General features: G+C 38.5%; 1 protein-coding gene across 1 annotated transcript; it reads right to left on the bottom strand.

Moving 5' to 3' along the window:
- Window positions 1-525: 525 nt before the first annotated feature.
- On the bottom strand, window positions 526-1,296 carry LOC148547896 (uncharacterized). Its single transcript, XM_088495563.1, has one exon. The coding sequence runs from the start codon at window positions 1,294-1,296 to the stop codon at window positions 526-528; it is 771 nt and encodes a 256-aa protein (XP_088351689.1).
- Window positions 1,297-23,176: the final 21,880 nt, after the last annotated feature.

Here is a 23,176-nt window from a genome sequence, read left to right as displayed (position 1 = left end):
GCACAACTCTCAGTTTTTTGTACCAGGAGTTGTGGAAACGCATCGACGCGTATGTGTCGTCCACGCCTACGCGTGGGACGACTTTTTTTTTTTTAAACAACAACATGAGGAAAACAATTATAGTACAATCTTGGCATTCATACAAGCTAGATGCTTCAAAAATACTTAAAATTTCAAGCAACAATCAAAATCAAGCATTTTCTTTTCAAAAATTACCAATTCAACCAATACTAAGATCAATGAAATCCTCATGAAGACTCTAACAAGCTTAACAAAATCAAACAAAATCAACTCAACAACATCAAACAATCACAAAATCAATCAAAGGCTCTAAAACTATATTCAAGAAATTATGTACAAGGAAGATCATACCATGGTGGGGTGTCTCCCACCTAACACTTTTCTTTAACGTCCTTAAGTTGGACGGTCATGAGCTTAAAATCATCTTTTTGGGACATCCTCAAGGACATCCATCTTGTCCTTCTTGTTGCCTTTGGTAAGAGTGTCCTTCAAGGGGAGATGCTTTCACTTGTCAGTTGCACCATGATTGGGAGCCTTGTTCACTTGAGGATATGGATGTTTTGGATCCTTCCCCTTTTCCTTGCTAAGTCCTCTTATACCCAAATTCCTAATGGCACTTATCTCATCATTGCTCCCAAGGTGTTCTTCAATCACATCATCTTCAACAATATCACAACCAAAAATTGAGTGGACCTCTAAAGGTTGCCGCATGGTTTCCTCCAATTTGAACTTCACCACCTTCCCTTTAGCCTCAAATGAATAATCTCCCAAAAATGCATCTAGTTTAAACCGGGATGTCTTCAAGAATGGCCTTCCAAGTAAGATGGAGGATGGCCTATCCGAATCAATGGGAGGTGTCTCTAGGATATGGAAATCTACCGGAAAGATTAAGTCTTGAATTCTCACCAACACATTCTCAACAATGCCCACAATTGAAATTATACTCTTGTCTGCAAGTACAAACCTAGCTCCGGATCGCTTCAATGGTGCAAAGTTCAACTTCTCATAAATCGAGAGTGGCATAATGCTCACACATGACCCTAGGTCGCACATGCAATCCTTAATTTGAATCTCACCAATCATACAAGATACCAAGCAAGGACCGGGATCACTATATTTTTTAAGAAAATCATCCATCACAGAAGAAACAGAATTGCCTAATAAATTCATCCCTAGTCTACCAATCTTCTCTTTATAAGTGCACACATCCTTAAGGAACTTAGCATATTTCGAAACTTGATTTATGGCATCAAAGAGTGGAATAGTTACCTCCATATTCTTAAAGATTTGCACTATGTTGGGATCAAGCTCCTCATGCTTCTTGGCTTTTTTTGCTAACGTAGGGAAAGGTATGGGAATTTGTTCCTCTAAGGTGCTCTTCCACTTCGGTTCCTTGGCCCTCAATTATTCTTCTTCTTCCTTTGCAACTTCTTCCTCCTTTTCATCTTCATCCATCTGCATTGTTTCACCAACTTCCACATTAGGAACATTCCCCTCCAACTTGATGGGTTTAGGTTCAACTTCCTCAAGCGTTGTACCACTCCTCAAGGTAATTGCATTGATGCTACCCTTTGGGTTTGGGAGAGGTTGAGAAGGAAGGTTATATAAGCTAGAGGCTTGGTTGGTGTTGGTATAGTTGGTAGGAGGTAAGGTCAACCTTGAGAGAATTTTGGCTATAGAAGACATTTGGGCACTCATAGTGCTCATTTGTGCAGTGAGAGTCCTATTGCTCTCTTCATGTTTCTCCACCATAGCCCTAAGTCTTTCTTGCTCTTGGTGGAGTGAGCGGTTAGAATCATCACCTTGGTTGGTGGGAGAAAAAGAGGATTGGTTGGATTGTTGTCTTTGGTGTGGTGCTTGGTATATAGAGTGGTTGTTTTGGTTGGCTTGATGGTTGTTGTTGTGATATTAGGATGAAGATTGGTGGTTGTTGTGGTAGTGAGAAGAGGAGTTGTTCCATCTTTGATTTTGGGTGTTCCCTTGAGCATTGTCCCTCCACCCTTGATTGGAACTATTACCAAAAGAGTAATTATTTTGACCTTGAGATTGATAAGGTGGACGGTTGTTGTAGTTCACATTGGCTACCATAAGGGTGTAATCCTCTTGAACTTGATGGCATTGGTCGGTGTAATGTACAGTACTAGAGCATAAACCACATACTCTAGGTGGTCCTTCAAGTTGGAGGATTTGAGGTGGGGCTTGGATGGCTTGGATTGAGTAAAATGCCTTTTGTTCCTTACGCATCTCCGTGAGGAGAGTAGTCATGTCCCCAAGCACTTTGGTCAAACTTGATTCGGAAGTAGGTGCTTCCACCACACCCTTGAGGGGGTTGTTCCTCACCCTTACATGTTGTGTAGCCTCGGTGACATCATTTATCAAGCTCCAAGCATCCGCCGCAGTCTTGTTTTTGGAAAGGGAACCACCACTAGAAGCGGTGAGCAATCTCTTGTCCGCCGCGCAAAGACCTCCGGTGAAATAGCTAATGAGCAAGTGAGTGTCCAATCCATGGTGTGGACAAGATTCTAATAGTCTCTTGAATCAAGTCCAGTACTCATATAGGGTCTCTTGGTCCCTTTGCATTATACCGGAGATTTCTTTCCAGATGTAATCGGTTTTCTTCGGCAGAAAGAACTTGTCTAAAAACTCTCTTCTCAACAAATCCCATTCCGTCACAACTTCATCCGGTTGGGAGTAGAACCACTCTTTTGCTTGCCCCTCAAAAGAAAAGGGGAAGGCAAAAACCATGATAGCAATCTCATCAGCACCATGCCTTCGAGCCGTAGAACAAGTAACTTGAGAATATCTTAGATGTCTAATTGGGTCTTGGCCCGGAAGTCCATGATACTTGGGAAACAAATTAATCAAACTATTCTTCAACTCCAAGTTTGGATCAAGATTTGGATACCTAGCTTGCAATGGTTGAAGAATAAGATCCGGAGCCCCTTGTTCATGCAAGGTGATTCTTCGTGGCTCCGCCATGAAATTTTCACCTGTGGGATGCAAAGATGTATCAGTGGTGTCAATAGAAGAATAAGAAGTAGTGGACTCTAAGTTGCTCTCGGTTCTGTCTAGTGGTTCGGAAGGTTCCTCAAAAGGGACTGAAGCACTAGCCGTATAGCTCAACTGCCGCCTAGCTTGCCGAGTATGCAACAAAGTTCTTTCAATCTCAAGATCAAGCTCAGCTAAGCTAGAGTTCGGTTGAGACCGAGTCATCAAACTTGGGAGTCATAGCTCATGCATAAAAAGTAATCATAAACTAAAAATAAAATATTGAAAGCAAGTAAACTATCTACACTATTCACATATTCACATAACCAATATCAAGGCATACGTTGCAACCATTCCCCGGTAACGGCGCCAAAAATTTGATAGAGATAGATCATGGTTGATCTAGAATTTCATCAATAGAAAAGCAATGTCATTGTCATAGTATAGTCCTAGACCAACATGTAATCCTATCAATCAAATTTTAGAATTATGGTTGTCACAAAGTCAATCCCAATATAAAGTAACTGAGAGTATTGGTCTCGGGTCGTCCTCAAGAGAATGGGCAAACATGTGCATCAATATTGGTTAGAATTCCAGGGTTGGGAGTCATAAACAAGAATTTAAACTACTAAACTTAGCATGCAAGGAATCTTAAAGTGCAAGAAACTAAATCAAAGCAATTAAAACTAAGTATAAGAAATTTCTATTCTAAGAGTAAGTAAACGACTAAGCTAACTATAACAAGAATCAAGCAATTGGTATTTTTGGGTTTCAAAATTGAATAATAGAAAGAACTCTTGGCTAGGCATGGGAATTGGGGTCACCATCCTTGTCTAATAACCATATCTTGACAATTATGAGGAACCAAGCTCATTAAGTCTACCTCTATGCTTGAAGTACGTACAATATATACTTCAAGATTGAAGTACATCAAATGGCTTGATCAATCTCAACTCATAAGTCCCAATCTAACTACTAATTGGCTTAGTAGTAGATTGGTGTCAATGGGTATCAACTTGACCACTAGGGCTCTCAAATCACCAACTCAATTAGACTCAATGACTCAAGTTTACCCAATTCCCTTAGCTTAGGCCAAGAGTAAAGAAAACTACTCCATAATCAAATGAAACATTTAATCAAACACATGGTATTCATTAATAAAAGACATATTTAAATTGCAAATCAATTGGAAACTACAAGTGCCCACTAACAATTATCAATAGAAAATAACTCAAATAACACTATTACTCATAGAAAACATCAATGCACCAATAGGAATTCTAGATCCACAAAGTTCATAAAATGAGAAGAAAATGGGAAATAACAAGAAAATTCAAATTCAAACACAAGATCTAAACAAAATTATACTAGGGAATTCAAATTAAGTAATTGAAACTAAAATTAACAAAACCAATTCAGAATTTCAACAATGGAAGATCAAATCAAACTAGATCTAGAGAGAAATAAGAGTTTTCCTCTCTAGAACATGAGAACCCAAAAACTACCAAAACTATGTGTGTAAGGTGTAAAATGATTGATCCCTCCTTCCTCCATCAATTCCTAGGTCTTTTCTATGCAGAATCCAATTGGAATTGGGCCTGGAGCCTCCCAGAAATCGCCAGCCACGATTTCTTTAATGAAGTCACGTGCTGGGCGTCACGTGTGCGCGTCGGCCACGCATGCGCATCATCTGAGTTTTGCGAGCCATGCGTACATGTTAATCATGCGTACGCGTCAGTCACTGCTGCGCCAATCCACGCAAGCGTGTCAGTCACGCGTGCGCGTCGCCTCCAGTTCTCCAAAGCTCTATTCTTCATGTTCCTTCCACTTGTGCATGCTTTCTTTCCATCTTCTAGACCATTCTTCCCCTATAAATCCTGAATTCACTCAACAAAAACATCACGACATCGGATGGTAATAGAAGAAGATTAAAATATAGCATTTTTAAGGTAAAAAAAAAGCATGTTTTCAACCATGAAGCGAAATTAGGAAGGAAACACAAAATCATGCAATTTATATGAATAAGTGCGGAGAATATTGATAAAACCCCGCCAAATTCTACCCAAGATAAACCACAAAATTGAGGTTTATCAAACCTCCCCAAACTTAAACCAGGCATGTCCTCATGCTAAGAATTAAAAAGACCAAAGATTATAGGAGAATGGGATTTATGAAATGCAAATTACCTAAATGGATGCAACTAATGTAAATGCGTCTATCTACTTGGTCAAAAGTGAATTAATCTCCCAAGAATACATATGAATACATAGGGCCAAAGTGTTATGATCATTTATGAACTCTACCAATTCAAATATCAAAATAGAGTGTAAAACAACTTGCAAGAAGAAAGCTTGTGAATGCCGGGAATAAGGAGTTAAGCATCGAACCCTCACCGGAAGTGTATCCGCTCTATTCGCTCAAGTGTATAGGGTTGATCACTCAATCCTCCTCTAATCATGCTTTCCAAGATTTTTTTTTCTTCTAACAATCGACAATTATTCGGTGCATGCATACATTCATCATGAGGGCTTACCTTTAGGTTGTAATGGGGTTAGGGTAAAGGTAAGGATGCATATATGGCCAAGTGAGCCTAAGATTTAAATCCTTGATCAACTTATGCTCTCACCTAACACACACACAACATCCTATACAATTTTAATACACAATCTAACTACCCATTTATTCATTTTTTACACACTCATGCATTTTCTTTCAATCAACAACCCATATGCATTGGTTATTATTGGCTTCGCCTTGGGATATTTTGTCCCCTTTTTATTGCTTTCTTTTTCTATATATTTTTGTTTCTTTTATTTTCTATTTTTTTTTCTACAAATTTTATTTATTTTTAGTTTTCTTTTGCTTTTCTCTTTCGATGAATTATATACGACGATGCCAATGCATATGGTTCACACATTTAATACAAGAGTATGCACCCAATTCCCAAGATCTTCAATGAAATACGAAACATACTTTTACCTCAACCAATATTCCATGTTTTTCCACACTTGAATGATACACACACTCACTAGTCTAAGCTAATCAAAGACCCAAATTAAGGACATTTATTGTTTTTCACTTTAAGGCTTGTAATGTGCTAAATTAAGAATAAAGTGGGTTCAAATAGGCTCAAAATTGCCTAACAATGGTTGATAAAAGGTAAGGCTATTTGGGTAAGTGAGCTATTGAAATAACACCCTCAATTATATAAGTGCATTCATACACAAAATAATGGACATATAGAATCAAACAAATCAAAGATTGCAATCATAGAAAGAGAACAATGCACACAAGAATGGAAATAAGTGGTTATAAGATGTAACCACACAATTGGGCTCAAAACTCACATGCTTGTGTGTTCTTAGCTCAAAAACCTTTTCCAAAATTAATTCTTCAAGAAAGTTCAACACAAAAAAAATTTTCAAATTAGTAGGATGCCCTAAAAATAGTTTCTTGGAAAAGAAATCATCACCCTAACCAAGTAATCATACCAAGGAACAACTATCATGCAAAGAGTGTTCAAATGCAAAAACTAATCATGCAATTAACAAGAGAAAATTAAAATTTTGGGTGTCAAAAAGAAGTGTTGTTACCTACAGAAGTCGATAAATGACCTCCCCACACTTAGAGATTTGCACGGTCCTCCGTGCTATCAATGAAGAATAGAGTCGGTCTGGGAGGGTCACTCGCAATGGCCATAGGACGGTGAAACAAGGACGTCTCCATGTTCACTTCTTGATTACTTCTTTGCCATGATCCGAGGTGGACTCCGGATTGTCGGTTTCCGCCGTAGGTGGATTGGTGAATCTTGCAGGAACTTCCTTTTCTACCTCATTAATGAGGCTAGAGCTCTTCAACCGCTTAGCAAGTGGTTTGGCCTTCGACGAAGTTTACTCCTTGATGGTTGTTCTTTGAGTTACTCTCTTTGTAGATGGCTTTTGGAGGTCTCTCCTTTCCTTTTTAGTGGCCATCCTAAAAAGGGAGGAAAGAAAAAAATATTAAGCTCGGAGAGACAACAACCGGAATGAATACCATGCCAGTGAAGATTAATGCCACAAAGGAGTGAGGTGTCCTGAAGACATAACAGCTGCAACATGTAAGCAAGACAACAATATAGTTATGGAGGTATATCACTAACATGAGATGCAAGAGTGAGAGAGGCGTGCAAGTATGAAGCATGAGAAGAATAAACTCAAGCATAAATAACAGCAATGATAAACATATGCAAGAAAGGTGGGGGTTGATGAGCGGAGAATTTATACCCTTTTTGGCATTGTTTTTATATAGATTTTAGTATGTTTTAGTTACTTTTTATTACATTTTTATTAGTTTTTATGAAAAAATCACATTTCTGGACTTTACTATGAGTTTGTGTGTTTTTCTATAATTTCAGGTATTTTCTGGCTGAAATTGAGGGACCTGAGCAAAAATCTGATTCAGAGGCTGAGAAAGGACTGCTGATGCTGTTGGATTCTGACCCTCCTGCACTCGAAGTAAATTTTTTGGAGCTAAAGAAGCCCAATTGGCACGCTCTCAATTGCGTTGGAAAGTAGACATTTTGGGCTTTTCAGGAATATATAATAGTTCATACTTTGCCCGAGATTTGATGGCCCAAACTGGCGTTAAACTCCAGCCAAAAACTTTCTGGCGTAAAACGCCAGAACTGGCACACTTCTTGGCATTAAACGCCCATTTTGGCACCCAGGGTGGCGTTTAACTCCAATATAAGGCATATGCACGTGGAATCTTGAAGGCTCGGCCAAACACTCACCAAGTGGGTCCCGGAAGTGGATTTCTGCACTATCTGCACTCAGTTACTCATTTTCTATAAACCTAAGTTACTAGTCTAGTATAAAAACTACTTTTAGAGATTCATTTTGGAACTCATGACATTTTTATTTCATATTGTATCTTCTATGGCATGAGTCTCTAAACCGCATAAGTGGGGGTGAGGAGCTCTGCTGTGTCTCAATGAATTAATGCAATTACTACTGTTTTCTATTCAATCACGCTTGATTCTGTTCTAAGATACTCATTCGTACTTCAATCTGGAGAAGATGACGATCCGTGACACTCATCATTATTCTCACATCTATGAACGCGTGCCTGACAACCACTCCCGTTCTATCTGAGCTCAACGTAGTCATTGGGCGACAGCTTGAGTGCGTATCTCTTCGGTCTCTGATCCACGGATCGAGTCCGTGAGATCAAAACCTTCGTGGTAGAGGCTAGAATCAATTGGCAGCATTCCTGGGATCCGGAAAGTCTAAACCTTATCTGTGGTATTCCGAGTAGGATCTAGGAAGGGATGACTATGACGAGCTTCAAACTCACGAATGTTAGGCACAGTGACAGTGTGCAAAAGGATAGAGAGATCCTATTCCGACACTAGTGAGAACCGACAGATGATTAGCCGTGCGGTAGTTGTACCTGGTATTTTTCATCCGAGACGAGAAATCTGACAGTTGATTAGCCGTACAGAGACCGTGCCTGGTATTTTTCACTAAGAGGATCATACAGCCTGCCATGGAAGGAAGCCATGCGTGTTTGGAGAAGAAGACAGTAGGAAAGCAGAGATTCAAATGACAGAGCATCTCCGGAACCTCAACCTGTTCCTCATTACTAAATCACAAGTATCATTTATTTCATGATTATTTACATTTCATAAACAAAATCATTTTTATCATTAATCTCCTGACTAAGATTTACAAGATAACCATAGCTTACTTCAAGCCGACAATCTCCGTGAGATCGACCTTACTCACGTAAGGTATTACTTGGACGACCCAGTGCACTTGCTGGTTAATTGTGCGGAGTTGTGAAAAGTGTGATCACAATTTCGTGCACCAAGTTTTTGGCGCCGTTGCCGGGGATTGTTCGAGTTTTGACAACTGACAGTTTATCTTGTTGCTTAGATTAGGAAAAAATTATCTTTTTGGTTTAGAGTCACTAATTTTGAGTCTTTTATTATTGTTTTTGTTAAAAGTTTAGATTTCTTGTTTTCCTTTTTCTTTTATTTCTTTCAAAAATTTTTAATAAATAAATAAAAACCAATAAACTAATAATTGAGTCTTCTGTTTGAGTTTAGTTTCATGTTTTAAGTTTGGTGTCAATTGCATGTTTTTATTTTTCTTTCATTTTTTCGAATTACATATCCTTAGTTCTTTCTTGATCTTCAAGGTGTTCTTGTTTATTTTCCTTGTTTGATCTTTAGTTTTTCTTGTTTTGTGTCTTTCCTTGTTTTTCTTGTGCATTTTCGAATTATTAGTGTCCAAAGTATAAAAATTTTTAAGTTTGGTGTCCTTTGTGTTTTTATTTTCCTAAAGATTTCAAAAATTTATTCTTGGTGTTCATCTTGATCTTCAAAGTGTTCTTGGTGTTCATCTTGACATTCAAAGTTTTCTTGTTTGTTTTCTTTGTTTTGATCTAAAAATTCTAAGTTTGGTGTCATTTTATTATTTTTCTCTTTCCTCATTAAATTCAAAAATAAAAAATAATATCTTTTCCTTATTTCACTCATAAATTTCAAAATTTTGGGTTGACTTAGTCAAAGATTTTTAAAATTTAGTTGTTTCTTGTTAGTCAAGTCAAAATTTCAATTTAAAATTTTTATCTTTTCAAATCTTTTTCAAAAATCAAATCTTTTTCATTTTTCTTCTTCATATTTTCAAAAATTTTAAAATTAATTTTCAAAATCTTTTTCTTATTTTTATTTCACATTTTTGAAAATTTTACTAACATTTAATGTTTTTTTTCAAAAATTTCAAGTTTGTTACTTTCTTGTTAAGAAAGGTTTAATCCTTAAATTCTAGAATCATATCTTTTAGTTTCTTTTTAGTCAAGTCATCAACTTTAGTTTTAAAAATCAAATCTTTTTAATTTCTTTTTCAATCTTTTTCAAAATAAATTTCAATCATATCTTTTTAAAATTTAAATTTCAAAATCTTTTTCTAACTTCTTATCTTTTCAAATTTTATTTTCAAATCTTTTTCAACTAATTACTTGATCTGTTTGTTTTAATTTTAAAAAAAGTTTACTATTTCTTATCTTTTTCAATACCACCTAACTACTTTTCTCTCTCATTAATTTCGAAAATTCTCACCCATAATTTTTTAAATCTTTTTAATTAATTAATTATTTTAGTTTTCCATTTTCTTTTAGTTTTTTTTTCTAATTTTTGAACTTATATTCAATTTTGCATTTATTTTATTTTATTTTAGTTTCCTTTTATTTCGGTTTTCAAAAAAAAAAAGAGAAAAGAAAATAAAATTTTTATTTACAATCCACATCATCTCCCTTTCTCCATCATGGACCTAAGTGGAGATGAACAGTCCAGAAGGACTCTGGGGTCATATGCTAACCCCACTATTGCTTCATATGGGAGTAGTATCTGTATACCCCCATAAGAGCCTGTAATTTTGAGCTAAACCCTCAGCTCATTATCATGGTGCAGCAAAATTGCCAGTATTCTAGTCTTCCACAGGAAGAACCTACTGAGTTTCTAGCACAGTTCTTACAAATTGCTAACACAGTACATGATAAGAAAGTAGATCAGGATGTCTATAGATTATTACTGTTTCCATTTGCTGTAAGAGATCAAGCTAAGAGGTGGTTAAATAACCAACCCACAGCAAGCATAAGAACATGGAAACAGTTATCAGACAAATTTCTGAATCAATATTTCCCTCCAAAAAGGATGACACAGTTAAGGCTGGACACCCAAGGCTTTAAACAAGAAAATGATGAATCTCTTTATAATGCCTGGGAGAGGTACAGAGAGATGCTAAGGAAATGCCCCTCTAAAATGTTTTCAGAATGGGTGTAGTTAGACATCTTCTACTACGGGCTTAGAGAAAAGGCCCAAATATCTCTAGACCACTCAGCTGGTGAATCTATACACATGAGGAAGACAATTGAAGAGGCTCAAGAGCTCATTGATACAGTTGCTATAAATCAGCATCTGTACTTAAGTAGTGAGTCCTCCTTGAAAGAAGAGGCTAAAGCAGTATCCACTGAACTTAGTCCTCTAGAACAAGTTATTGAACTCAATCAGCAATTGATCTTTATAACAAAATAGTTAGCAGAATTTAAAGCGATGCTACAAGACACTAAAAAGGCTAACAAGAATATGGAAGCACAATTGAATCAGACAAGACAGCAATTATCTAAACAGATAACAGAAGAGTGTCAAGCTGTTCATTTAAGGAGTGGGAAGACATTGAATGTTTCAACTCAAGGCAGCAGAAAGCCAAGAAAGGAGCAACTGACAGAGGATGACCAACCCACTGCCCAAAATCCCTCTGAGGACAGTAAGAGCCCAGAGAGGAATGATCTGGCGTTCAAACGCCAGAAAAGGGTGAAAAAGTGGCGTTAAACGCCCAGTGGATGGCCAATTCTGGCATCCAAATGCCAGAAAAAGGTGGCAATCTGGCGTTAAATGCCCATACAGCACCCAATTCTGGTGTTCAAATGCCAATAAGGGATCAGACACCTGTAAGTACTGATAACAACCCCCTTAGGCAAGCTTCTCCAACCACTTCTGTAGGAAGTAAACCTGCAGCAACTAAGGTTGAAGAATATAAAGCCAAGATGCCTTATCCTCAGAAACTCCGTCAAGCGGAACAGGATAAACAATTTGCCCACTTTGCAGACTATTTCAGGACTCTTGAAATAAAGATTCTGTTTGCAGAGACACTTGAGCAAATACCCTCTTATGCTAAGTTCATGAAAGAGATCTTAAGTCATAAGAAGGATTGGAGAGAAACTGAAAAAGTTTTCCTCACTGAAGAATGCAGTGCAGTCATTCTGAAAAGCTTACCAGAGAAGCTTAAAGATCCTGAACGCTTTATGATACCATGCACATTAGAGGATGCTTGTACCAAAAGAGCTCTATGTGATCTTGGGGCAAGTATCAACCTAATACCTGCATCCACTATCAAAAAGCTTGGTTTGACTAATGAAGTTAAACCAATGCGGATATGCCTCCAACTTGCTGATGGCTCCATTAAAATTCCATCAGGCGTAATTGAGGACATGATTGTCAAGGTTGGGCCATTTTCCTTTCCTACTGACTTTGTAGTGCTGGAAATGGAGGAGCACAAGAGTGCAACTCTCATTCTAGGAAGACCTTCCCTAGCAACTGGACGAACCCTCATTGACGTCCAAAAAGGGGAGATAACCCTGAGGGTCAATGAAGATGAGTTTAAGTTGAATGCTGTCAAAGCTATGCACCATCCAGACACATCAAAAGACTGCCTGAGCGCTGATATTATTGACTCCCTGGTGGAAGAGGTCAATATGACTGAGAGTCTCGAATCAGAGCTAGAGGACATTTTCAAAGATGTTCAGCCTGATCTGGAGAAACCAGAGAAAACAAAAGAACCTCTGAAAACTCCTCAGGAAGAGGAGAAGCCTCCTAAACCCGAGCTCAAACCACTACCACCATCCCTGAAATATGCATTTCTGGGAGAAAATGACACTTTTCCCGTGATCATAAGGTCTGCTTTAAAGCCACAGGAAGAGAAAGTACTAATTCAGGTGTTAAAGACACACAAGACAGCTCTTGGGTGGTCCATAAGTAATCTTAAGGGCATTAGCCCAGCCATATGCATGCACAAGATCCTATTGGAGGATGATGCTAATCCAGTGGTTCAACCACAGAGGCGGCTAAATCTAGCCATGAAGGAGGTGGTGCAGAAAGAGGTCACTAAGTTACTAGAGGCTGGGATTATTTATCCTATTTCTGATAGCCCCTGGGTGAGCCCTATCCATGTTGTTCCCAAGATAGGAGGCATGATAGTGGTTCATAATGAAAAGAATAAACTGGTTCCTACAAGAATAGTTACAGGGTGGCGTATGTGTATTAACTACAGAAGGCTCAATACAGCCACCAGGAAGGATCATTTTCCTTTACCATTCATTGACCAGATGCTAGAGAGACTAGCAGGCCATGAATACTACTGCTTTTTGGATGGCTATTCAGGTTACAACCTAATTGCAGTAGATCCTCAAGACCAAGAGAAAACAGCATTCACATGTCCATCTGGAGTATTTGCCTACAGAAGGATGCCATTTGGTCTGTGTAATGCACCTACAACCTTTCAGAGGTCATGCTCTCTATCTTCTCTGATATGGTAGAGAAATTTTGGGAAGTCTTCATGGATGACTTCTCAGTATTTGGAGACTCATTCAGCTCCTGTCTTGATCATCTAGCACTTGTTCTGAAAAGGTGCCAAGAGACCAACCTGGTTTTAAACTGGGAGAAATGTCACTTCATGGTGACTGAAGGAATTGTCCTTGGGCACAAAATTTCGAACAAGGGAATAGAGGTGGATCAAGCTAAGGTAGAGGTAATTGAAAAATTACCACCACCTGCTAATGTTAAGGTAATCAGAAGCTTTCTGGGGCATGCAGGATTCTATAGGAGGTTTATAAAGGATTTTTCAAAAATCGCAAAACCTCTGAGCAATCTGCTAGCTGTTGACACGCCATTTGTCTTTGACACAGAGTGTTTACAGGCCTTTGAAATTCTGAAAGCTAAGCTGGTCACAGCACCAGTCATTTCTGCACCAGACTGGACAATACCATTCGAACTAATGTGTGATGCCAGTGATCATGCCATTGGTGCAGTATTGGGACAGAGGAATAACAAGCTTCTGCATGTCATTTATTATGCTAGCCGTATTTTAAATGATGCACAGAAGAATTACACAACCACAGAAAAAGAGTTGCTTGCAGTGGTTTACGCCATTGACAAGTTCAGATCTTATTTAGTAGGATCAAAGTGATTATGTACACTGACCATGCTGCTCTAAAATATCTCCTCATAAAGTAGGATTCAAAACCCAGACTCATAAGATAGGTGTTGCTTCTGCAAGAGTTTGATATAGAAATAAGAGACAGAAAAGGGACAGAGAACCAAGTAGCTGATCACCTGTCCCGGATAGAACCAGTAGCAGGAGCGTCCCTCCCTCCTACTGAGATCTCTGAAACCTTCCCAGATGAGCAACTCTTTGCCATTCAGGAAGTATTGTGATTTGCAGACATTGCAAACTATAAAGCTGTGAGATTCATACCCAAAGAGTACAGTAAGCAGCAAACAAAAAAATTGATTTCTGATGCAAAGTACTACTTGTGGGATGAACCATATCTCTTTAAGAGGTGTGCATACGGGGTAATCCATAGATATGTGCCTAGAGAAGAGGCACAGAAGATCCTATAGCATTGCCATGGATCACAATATGGAGGACATTTCGGAGGTGAACGAACAGCTAACAAGGTTCTCCAATGCGGCTTCTACTGGCCTACCCTCTATAGAGACTCCCGAGAGTTTGTACGTAGCTGTGACAACTGCTAGAGAGCTGGTAATCTGCCTCACGGTTATGCCATGCCTCAGCAATGGATCTTAGAGATTGAGTTATTTGATGTATGGGGTATTGACTTCATGGGGGCATTTCCCACCATCATACTCAAACACTTATATTCTGGTGGCAGTAGACTATGTATCTAAATGGGTAGAGGCAATTACAACACCCACTAATGATACTAAGACAGTGATGAAGTTCCTCCAGAAGCATATCTTCAGTAGGTTCGGTGTCCCTAGAATACTGATCAGTGATGGAGGCACTCATTTCTGCAATAAACAGCTCGACTCTGCTCTGATCCGATATAGAATTAACCATAAAGTGGCAACTCCATATCATCCACAGACAAATGGGCAGGTCAAACTCTCAAATAGAGAACTAAAACAAATCCTGGAATGGACTGTAAGTACCCGTAGAAGGGATTAGGCAAGAAGTCTGGATGATGCTCTGTGGGCATACAGAACCGCATTCAAGACTCCTATAGGGACCTCCCCATACCAGCTTGTGTATGGAAAAGCCTGTCATCTGCCAGTGGAACAGGAACACAAGGCCTACTGGGCAACCAGGTTCCTAAACCTTGATGCTAAGGTAGCTCGAGAGAAGAGATTACTCTAGTTGAATGAGTTGGAGGAGTTCAGACTCAATGCTTTCGAAAATGCAAAAATTTACAAGGAGAAAGCAAAAAAGTGGCATGACAGAAAGCTGTCATCTAGAGTCTTTGAGCCAGGACAGAAGGTCCTGCTGTTTAACTCCAGGCTCAGATTGTTCCCTGGGAAATTGAAATCCCGGTGGAAGGACCATATGTGATTACAAGTGTGTCACCATATGGTTATGTAGAGCTTCAGGATATTGATTCTGATAAAAGATTCATTGTTAACGGACAGAGAGTCAAACATTATCTTGAAGGCAATATTGAGCAAGAATGCTCAAAACTGAGACTAAATTAAAAGCTCAGTAAAAGTCCAGCTAAAGACAGTAAAGAAGCACTTATTGGGAGGCAACCCAATCTTATTTATCTATGATAATTATTTTTTCATTCCATTTTCCATTGTTAGTTTATGTTTTCTTTAGGGATGATCATGTTGAGTCATAAAAACAGCCGCAGAATTAAGGCAAAATAAAAAAACAGCATAAAAAATAGCACACCCTAGAGGACAGGCTTACTGGCGTTTAAACGCCAGTAAGGATAGCAGAATGGGCGTTTAACGCCCATGCAGGCAGCATTCTGGGCATTAAACGCCAGAATGGGCAGCATTCTAGGTGTTTAATGCCATAAATGGCAGCATTCTGGGCGTTCAGAAAAATGCCCAGTAAGGAAGGATTCCTGGCGTTTAACGCCAGCCAGGGTATCTGGCTGGGCGTTAAACGCCCAAAGAGGTAGTCAAGTAGGCGTTAAACGCTAGAACAGATAACATTCTGGGCATTTAACGCCAGGATGACACAAGGGAGGTAATTTTGTTTCTAATTCAATTTTTTTTCATTTTTTCATGTTTTAATTCATAATTTTTTGCATCAAACATATTTTAAACGTTCATCTTTCAATTTCTATTTTCAAAAATTAATAATTTTCCAATTCTTTTTAATTCTTTTTCAATTCTTTTCAAATCCTTCCACAACGTTTTCAAAACTTACATATCTTTTTAAATTCTTTTCAACTCTTTTTAATTTTTCTTGCATACAATAATAAGTTTTCAAAATTAATTGCATCATTCTACTTCTACTCCCTTCTATCTTCTTTTGCTCGAGGACGAGCAAACCTTTTAAGTTTGGTATGGAAAAAATCTCTGCTTTTTATTTTTCCATAACCATTAATGGCACCGAAAGCCGAAGAAACCTCTAGGAAGAGGAAAGGGAAGGCAGTTGCTTCTAACTCCGAGTCATGGGAGATGGATAGATTCATCTCAAAAGCCCATCACTAGAAAAAGGATGGAGCAAACAAGAGAGCCCACTCATGGACCTCAACAAGAGCACTCCATCATCCTCCAGGAAATCAGAGAAGACCAAAAGGCCATGAGAGAGGAGAAAAAAGGCAAGGAAGAGACATAAAGGAGCTCAAAAACTCCATGGGTTCTTCAAGAGGAAGAAGAAGCCACCATCACTAAGGTGGATCCGTTCTTTAATCTCCTTTCTTATTTTCTTTTTCTGTTTTGGGTTTTTATGCTTTATGTTTTGTCTATGTTTGTGTCTTCATTACATGATCATTAGTATTTAGAGTCTATGTCTTAAAGCTATGAATGACTCCATGAATCTCTCACCTTTCTTAAATGAAAAATGTTTTTATTTGAAAATCATCTTGAAATTAGCTTAATTATTTTGATGTGGTGGCAATACTTTTTATTCTCTGAACGAATGCTTGAACAGTACATATTTTTTATAGTGAAGTTTATGAATGTTAAAATTGTTGTCTCTTGAAAGAATAATGAAAAAAGAGAAATGTTATTGATAATCTGAAAAATTATAAAATTGATTCTTGAAGCAAGAAAAAGCAGTGAAAAACACAAAGCTTAAGAAAAAAAAGTAAAAAAAAAATTTGGCGAAAAATAAAAGAAAAAGTAAGCAGAAAAAACCAATAACCCTTTAAACTAAAAGGCAAGGGTGAAAAGGATCTAAAGCTTTGAGTATTAATGGATAGGAGGGTCCAAAGGAATAAAATCCTAGCCTAAGTGGCTAAATCAAGCTGTCCCTAGCCATGTGCTTGTGGCGTGAAGGTGTCAAGTGAAAAGCTTGAGACTGAGCGGTTAAAGTCGTGATCCAAAGCAAAAAGAGTATGCTTAAGAACTCTGGACACCTCTAACTGGGGACTCTAGCAAAGCTGAGTCACAATCTGAAAAGGTTCACCCAGTTATGTGTCTGTGGCGTTTATGTATCCGGTGGTAATACTGGAAAACAAAATGCTTAGGGTCACGGCCAAGACTCATAAAGTAGCTGTATTCAAGAATCAACATACTAAACTAGGAGAATCAATAACACTATCTGAATTCTGAATTTCTATGGATGCCAATCATTCTGAACTTCAAAGGATAAAGTGAGATGCCAAAACTGTTCAGAAGCAAAAAGCTACTAGTCCCGCTCATCTATTGAAGCTAATCTTCATTGATATTTTTGAAACTTATTGTATATTCTCTTCTTTTTATCCTATTTTGTTTTTGGTTGCTTGGGGACAAGCAACAATTTAAGTTTGGTGTTGTGATGAGCGGAGAATTTATACCCTTTTTGGCATTGTTTTTATATAGTTTTTAGTATCTTTTAGTTACTTTTTATTACATTTTTATTAGTTTTTATGCAAAAATCACATTTCTGGACTTTACTATGAGTTTGTGTATTTTTCTGTAATTTCGGATATTTTCTGGCTGAAATTGAGGGACCTGAGCAAAAATCTGATTTAGAGGCTGAGAAAGGACTGCTGATGCTGTTGGATTCTGACCCTCCTGCACTCGAAGTGAATTTTCTGGAGCTACAGAAGCCCAATTGGCGCGCTCTCAATTGTGTTGGAAATTTGACATCTTGGGTTTTCCAACAATATGTAATAGTCCATACTTTGCCCGAGAGTTGATGGCCCAAACTGGCGTTAAACGCCAGCCAAAAACTTTCTGGCGTAAAACGCCAGAACTAGCACACTTCTTGGCGTTAAACGCCCATTTTGGCACCCAAAGTGGCGTTTAACTCCAATATAAGGCATATGCACGCGGAAGCTTGAAGGCTCAGCCCAAACACTCACCAAGTGGGTCCCGGAAGTGGATTTCTACACTATCTGCACTCAATTACTCATTTTCTGTAAACCTAAGTTACTAGTCTAGTATAAAAACTACTTTTAGAGATTCATTTTGGAACTCATGACATTTTTATTTCATATTGTATCTTCTACGGCATGAGTCTCTAAACCCCATAGGTGGGGGTGAGGAGCTCTGCTGTGTCTCAGTGGATTAATGCAATTACTACTGTTTTCTATTCAATCACGCTTGATTCTGTTCTAAGATACTCACTCGTACTTCAATCTGGAGAAGATGATGATCTGTGACACTCGTCATTATTCTCACATCTATAAACGCGTGCCTGACAACCACTCCCATTCTATCTGAGCTCAACGTAGTCATTGGGCGACAGCTTGAGTGCGTATCTCTTGGGTCTCTGATCCACGGACCGAGTCCGTGAGATCAGAACCTTCGTAGTAGAGGCTAGAATCAATTGGCAGCATTCCTGGGATCCGGAAAGTCTAAACCTTGTCTGTGGTATTCCGAGTAGGATCTAGGAAGGGATGACTATGACGAGCTTCAAACTCACGAATGTTGGGCGCAGTGACAGTGTGCAAAAGGATAGAGAGATCCTATTCCGACACTAGTGAGAACCGACAGATGATTAGCCGTGCGGTAGCTGTACCTGGTATTTTTCATCCGAGACGAGAAATCTGACAGTTGATTAGCCGTACAGAGACCGTGTCTGGTATTTTTCACTGAGAGGATCATACAGCCTGCCATGGAAGGAAGCCATGCGTGTTTGGAGAAGAAGACAGTAGGAAAGCAGAGATTCAGACGACAGAGCATCTCCGAACCCTCAACCTGTTCCTCATTACTGAATCACAAGTATCGTTTATTTCATGATTATTTACTTTTCATAAACAAAATCATTTTTATCATTAATTTCCTGACTAAGATTTACAAGATAACCATAGCTTGCTTCAAGCCGACAATCTCCGTGGGATCGACCCTTACTCACGTAAGGTATTACTTGGATGACCCAGTGCACTTGCTGGTTAGTTGTACAGAGTTGTGAAAAGTGTGATCACAATTTCGTGCATCAGGGGTCTGATAGAGAGGATTTGTTACCGGTTTGGAATTTCACAAAATATTTCCGTTGTTAGTATAGTCCAAACCGATAGTCAATCCTCAAATCAAATTAAATTTTTGTGTTGTCACAAAGAACAAACCCCAAATAAGAAATAACCGGAGTATTTAGACTCCGGGTCATCTCCCTAGGAATCAATAGAGTGCATGCGTATTGGCTACGAAGGGGTAAAAAGGGGGGGTTTAGTTGGTGATCAGACAAGGAATTTAAATGTGCAAAGAAAGTAAATCAAGCAAACAATTAAAAGAGGCAATTAAAGAAGAGAGACATTCATGGCATTGAATAGAGATCATATGCTTTCTATCCTAGTCATGCATAATTAATTCATCTTATTTAGTTAACTCACACATCGGGAGAATGTCAAACAAGACCAATTAATCATGTCACAAATATAAACAATAATTTATCTCATTACGTCATCTCCAACAAATAGGGAGAAAGTCTAACGAGACTAGCTAATCTCAATCCAAAAGTCCTAACCAACTTACTAATCAAATTAGCAAAAGATTAGCGTTAATGGAAACGATGCTAGCTACAACTCTAGATCACCAACATAGGTTGGGTTTTCATGACTCAAGATTGCCTAATCACTCTCTCCAAGCCAAGAATGCTCAAAATCTACTCTAACATCCTTCCAAGCATTTTATCAACATTTGGAAGGCATAAAAGGAAGGCATAATAAAAGTGCAAGAAATATTAAATCTACTAACTACCAATTGCATGAAAAGTAAAATTCACAACTCAATCATCAACAATTAAAAGAACATCAAACATTAAATTGCATTAAAAATAACCCAATATCCAACATGAGTGCATGATTATAAAGGAGAGCATAAAAGTAAAATTAACACTACAAATCATGAGAATCAAGGAGTAGAAGTAAGAGATCATAAAAGAAGTGAGATGATAACATGTAATTAAACCTAGATCTAGAAGAGATTAACCTAACCTAATTCTAGAGAGAAGAGGGAGCTTCTCTCTCTAGAAACTAAACTACATGATGCTAAGGCTACCAACAATTGCTCCCCCTTGCTTGGACTTCAATTCTGCATGAAATACACTCAGAAACAAGTTGGACTTGGGCATGGGCAGCTCAGAAATCGCCCCTAGCGATTTCACTTTAAGTGGGCCAAGTAAGAATATCGGCGCGCGCGCGTCATGTGCGCGTGCGCGTCGATTGTCAAATTCCTCATCCACGCGGAAGCGGCATGTACGCGTGCCCGTCCTTGTGGAAAACCACTTTTGCACGTGCGCGTCCGTTGGTGCATTCCAAATCTTTGTTTCTTCATGGATTCTCCTCTTTGCATGCTTTTCTCCTCATTTCTTCCATCCAATACTTGCCTTATGAACCTGAAAGTACTTAACAAACACATCAAGGCATCGAATGGAATTAAAGTGAATTAAAATCACTAATTTAAGGTCTAAAAAGCATGTTTTTACATTTAAGCATAATTCAAGGGAGAATTATAAAACCATGCTATTTCATTGAATAAATGTGGGAAAAAGGTGAATAAATCCCCCAAAATAAGCACAAAATAAACCACGAAATCGGGATTTATCAAATCTCCCCACACTTAAACTAAGCATGTCCTCATGCTAAAATCGATAAAGAAGCAAAGGGCATCACATTTATTCAATGCAAACTACTAACTAAATGCAATCTATCTACATAAATGCAATGGCTTAGTCAAAACAAATCAATTTCCAAGAGTACACATATAAGCACAAGGGCTAAGGTATTAGCAATCAAGCAAACCACAATTGGATTGAATCATTGAAAGAGTTTACAAACTTGCAAGAAAAGATGATCATGGGTAGAAACATGTAATCGAGCGATCGAACCCTCACCGGATGTGTATCCGCTCTAGTCACTCAAGTGTATGGGGTTGATTCACTCAATTCTCCCCTAATCATGCTTTCCAAGATTTGTTTTTCATCTAACAATCAACAATTAATTCATGCATGCATACAAATATCATGAGGACTTTTCCATAGGTTGTAATGGGGTGAAGCACGGAAAACTTGTCTCGTAACAAATTTCCTTCGGCAAGTGTACCGAATTGTCGTCAAGTAAAAACTCACTACAGAGTGAGGTCGAATCCCACAGAGATTGATTGATCAAGCAACTTTAATTAGAGGAATGTTCTAGGATGCGAACCAAAATTTAATTTGAGATTTGCAGAAAAGGAAATGGCGGGAAGCAGAAAAAGTAAATGCTAGAAATAAAGAGCTGAATGTAAATGCAGAAAGTAAATTGCAGAATCTTAAAAGGGAATGGGGGAAATGCTCATAAAAGTAAATCGCAGAAATTAAAGAGAATGGGTAAGATCAGAAGTGGAGAGTTCATTGGGCTCAGGAGATGTTGCATTCTCCGGATCAAGTTCATTTTCATCTCTTCCTCAATCAATGCATTCATTGATCTCCTTGGCAATCTTAAGTGATCGAATTCCAATTCCTTGTAATTCAATCTCTCAAATCTTGATCAATAGCGAATTCCTTGGTCAATTGCTCATGAGAAGAGATGAAGTATGGTCACTGATTATACCACATGCATTTCCAAATCAAATGTTGGTAGGATTATAGTCACATATCCATCCAAACCCAATTTGGTCCAGCATGAGAAAGCATTTCTAGCATGATCTCTTCATTCCTCTTCCAAGGTTCAGAAGAGATCCAAGTATGAATAGCTTCTTTTCCAAGATAACTATCCAATTGGATGAAGATCGAAAGCTTTCTAGTAAAATCAAGAGAAAAGATAGAAGAAGAAGAATGAAAACTAACATTGATCCATCAAATTACAACACAGCTCCCTAACCCAATGAAAGGGGTTTAGTTGTTCATAGCTCTGGGAAATGAAGACAAAGATGGAGAATACATCATGAAAGTAAAACTAGAAGTGCAGAGAAAGTAAATACAGAGAGTAGTTCTATGCCCAAGGCTTCCTAAAGTATCCAACCCCCTATCTAATTCAAAGCTACTCCTATATATACTACTCTTCTGATCATCTAGTTGGCTCTTTAAGTCTTGGGTTTGGGCCTCTGGATCTTGAGTTTGAAGCAGTTATCATCTTCATTGGGCTTAGCTTTGCTTGCAGAGAGGAAATGTGAAGTAGGCAGGGACTTTGGCTTAGGACGTTAGTGGTGTTAACGTTAAGTGAAAGTGTGGGTTCGAGAACGTTAGTGACAATCACCTTTTTCACTAACGTTCCTAATCCAAATATGATCACGTTAACTTCAACGTTAGTGGCACTAACGTGACCACTAACATTGCCTCTTGGTCCTTCGCACACGTTATTGGGACTTACCTTTCCCAATAATGTGGAGAGTCACCCCTTCTCCCTACGTTAGAGTCCACGTTAACTAGGTTAACGTGGCTTCTAACGTAGTGATGCCAATCCTTCGAGAACGTTAGTGACAGTTACCTTTGTCACTAACGTTCCAATGTGCCCCTATTTCCCACATTAGAGTCCACGTTAACTAGGTTAACGTGGCTTCTAACGTAGTAATGCTAGCCATCTCCAACGTTAGTGACAAAGGTGAGTGTCACTAACGTTGGCTCATCATTTCTTTATCCATGTTAGCTTCCACGTTAACTAAGTTAACGTGGGAGTTAATGTTGCTCATGGTGGCTTTTAGTGGTTCACCCCAACGTTAGTGACAAAGGTAAGTGTCACTAACGTTGGCGATCAATTGCTCTCTCCACGTTAGCTTCCACGTTTACTAAGTTAATGTGGGAGTTAACGTGGCTCATGGAGGCTTGGCCAACGTTAGTGACAAAGGTGAATGTCACTAACGTTGGCTTCTCTTTTGCTTCTTAACGTTAGAGTCCACGTTAACTAAGTTAACGTGTCAACTAACGTGGCCAATTATGAGCTTGGTCCAACGTTAGTGACAAAGGAGAGTGTCACTAACGTTGGCCTTGTTGTCTTCTTCCACGTTAGAGTTCACATTAACTTAGTTAAC

Source organism: Arachis ipaensis, chromosome B8, assembly GCF_059453495.1.
Source record: "Arachis ipaensis isolate K30076 ecotype BB chromosome B8, ASM5945349v1, whole genome shotgun sequence".
Taxonomy (NCBI): domain Eukaryota; kingdom Viridiplantae; phylum Streptophyta; class Magnoliopsida; order Fabales; family Fabaceae; genus Arachis; species Arachis ipaensis.
This window is presented reverse-complemented; position numbering and strand designations above follow the sequence as displayed.

Excerpts from the sequence above, each read along its gene's own strand:
- LOC148547896 (XM_088495563.1), bottom strand. The coding sequence starts at position 1,296 with ATGGAGGTAACTATTCCACTCTTTGATGCCATAAATCAAGTTTCGAAA.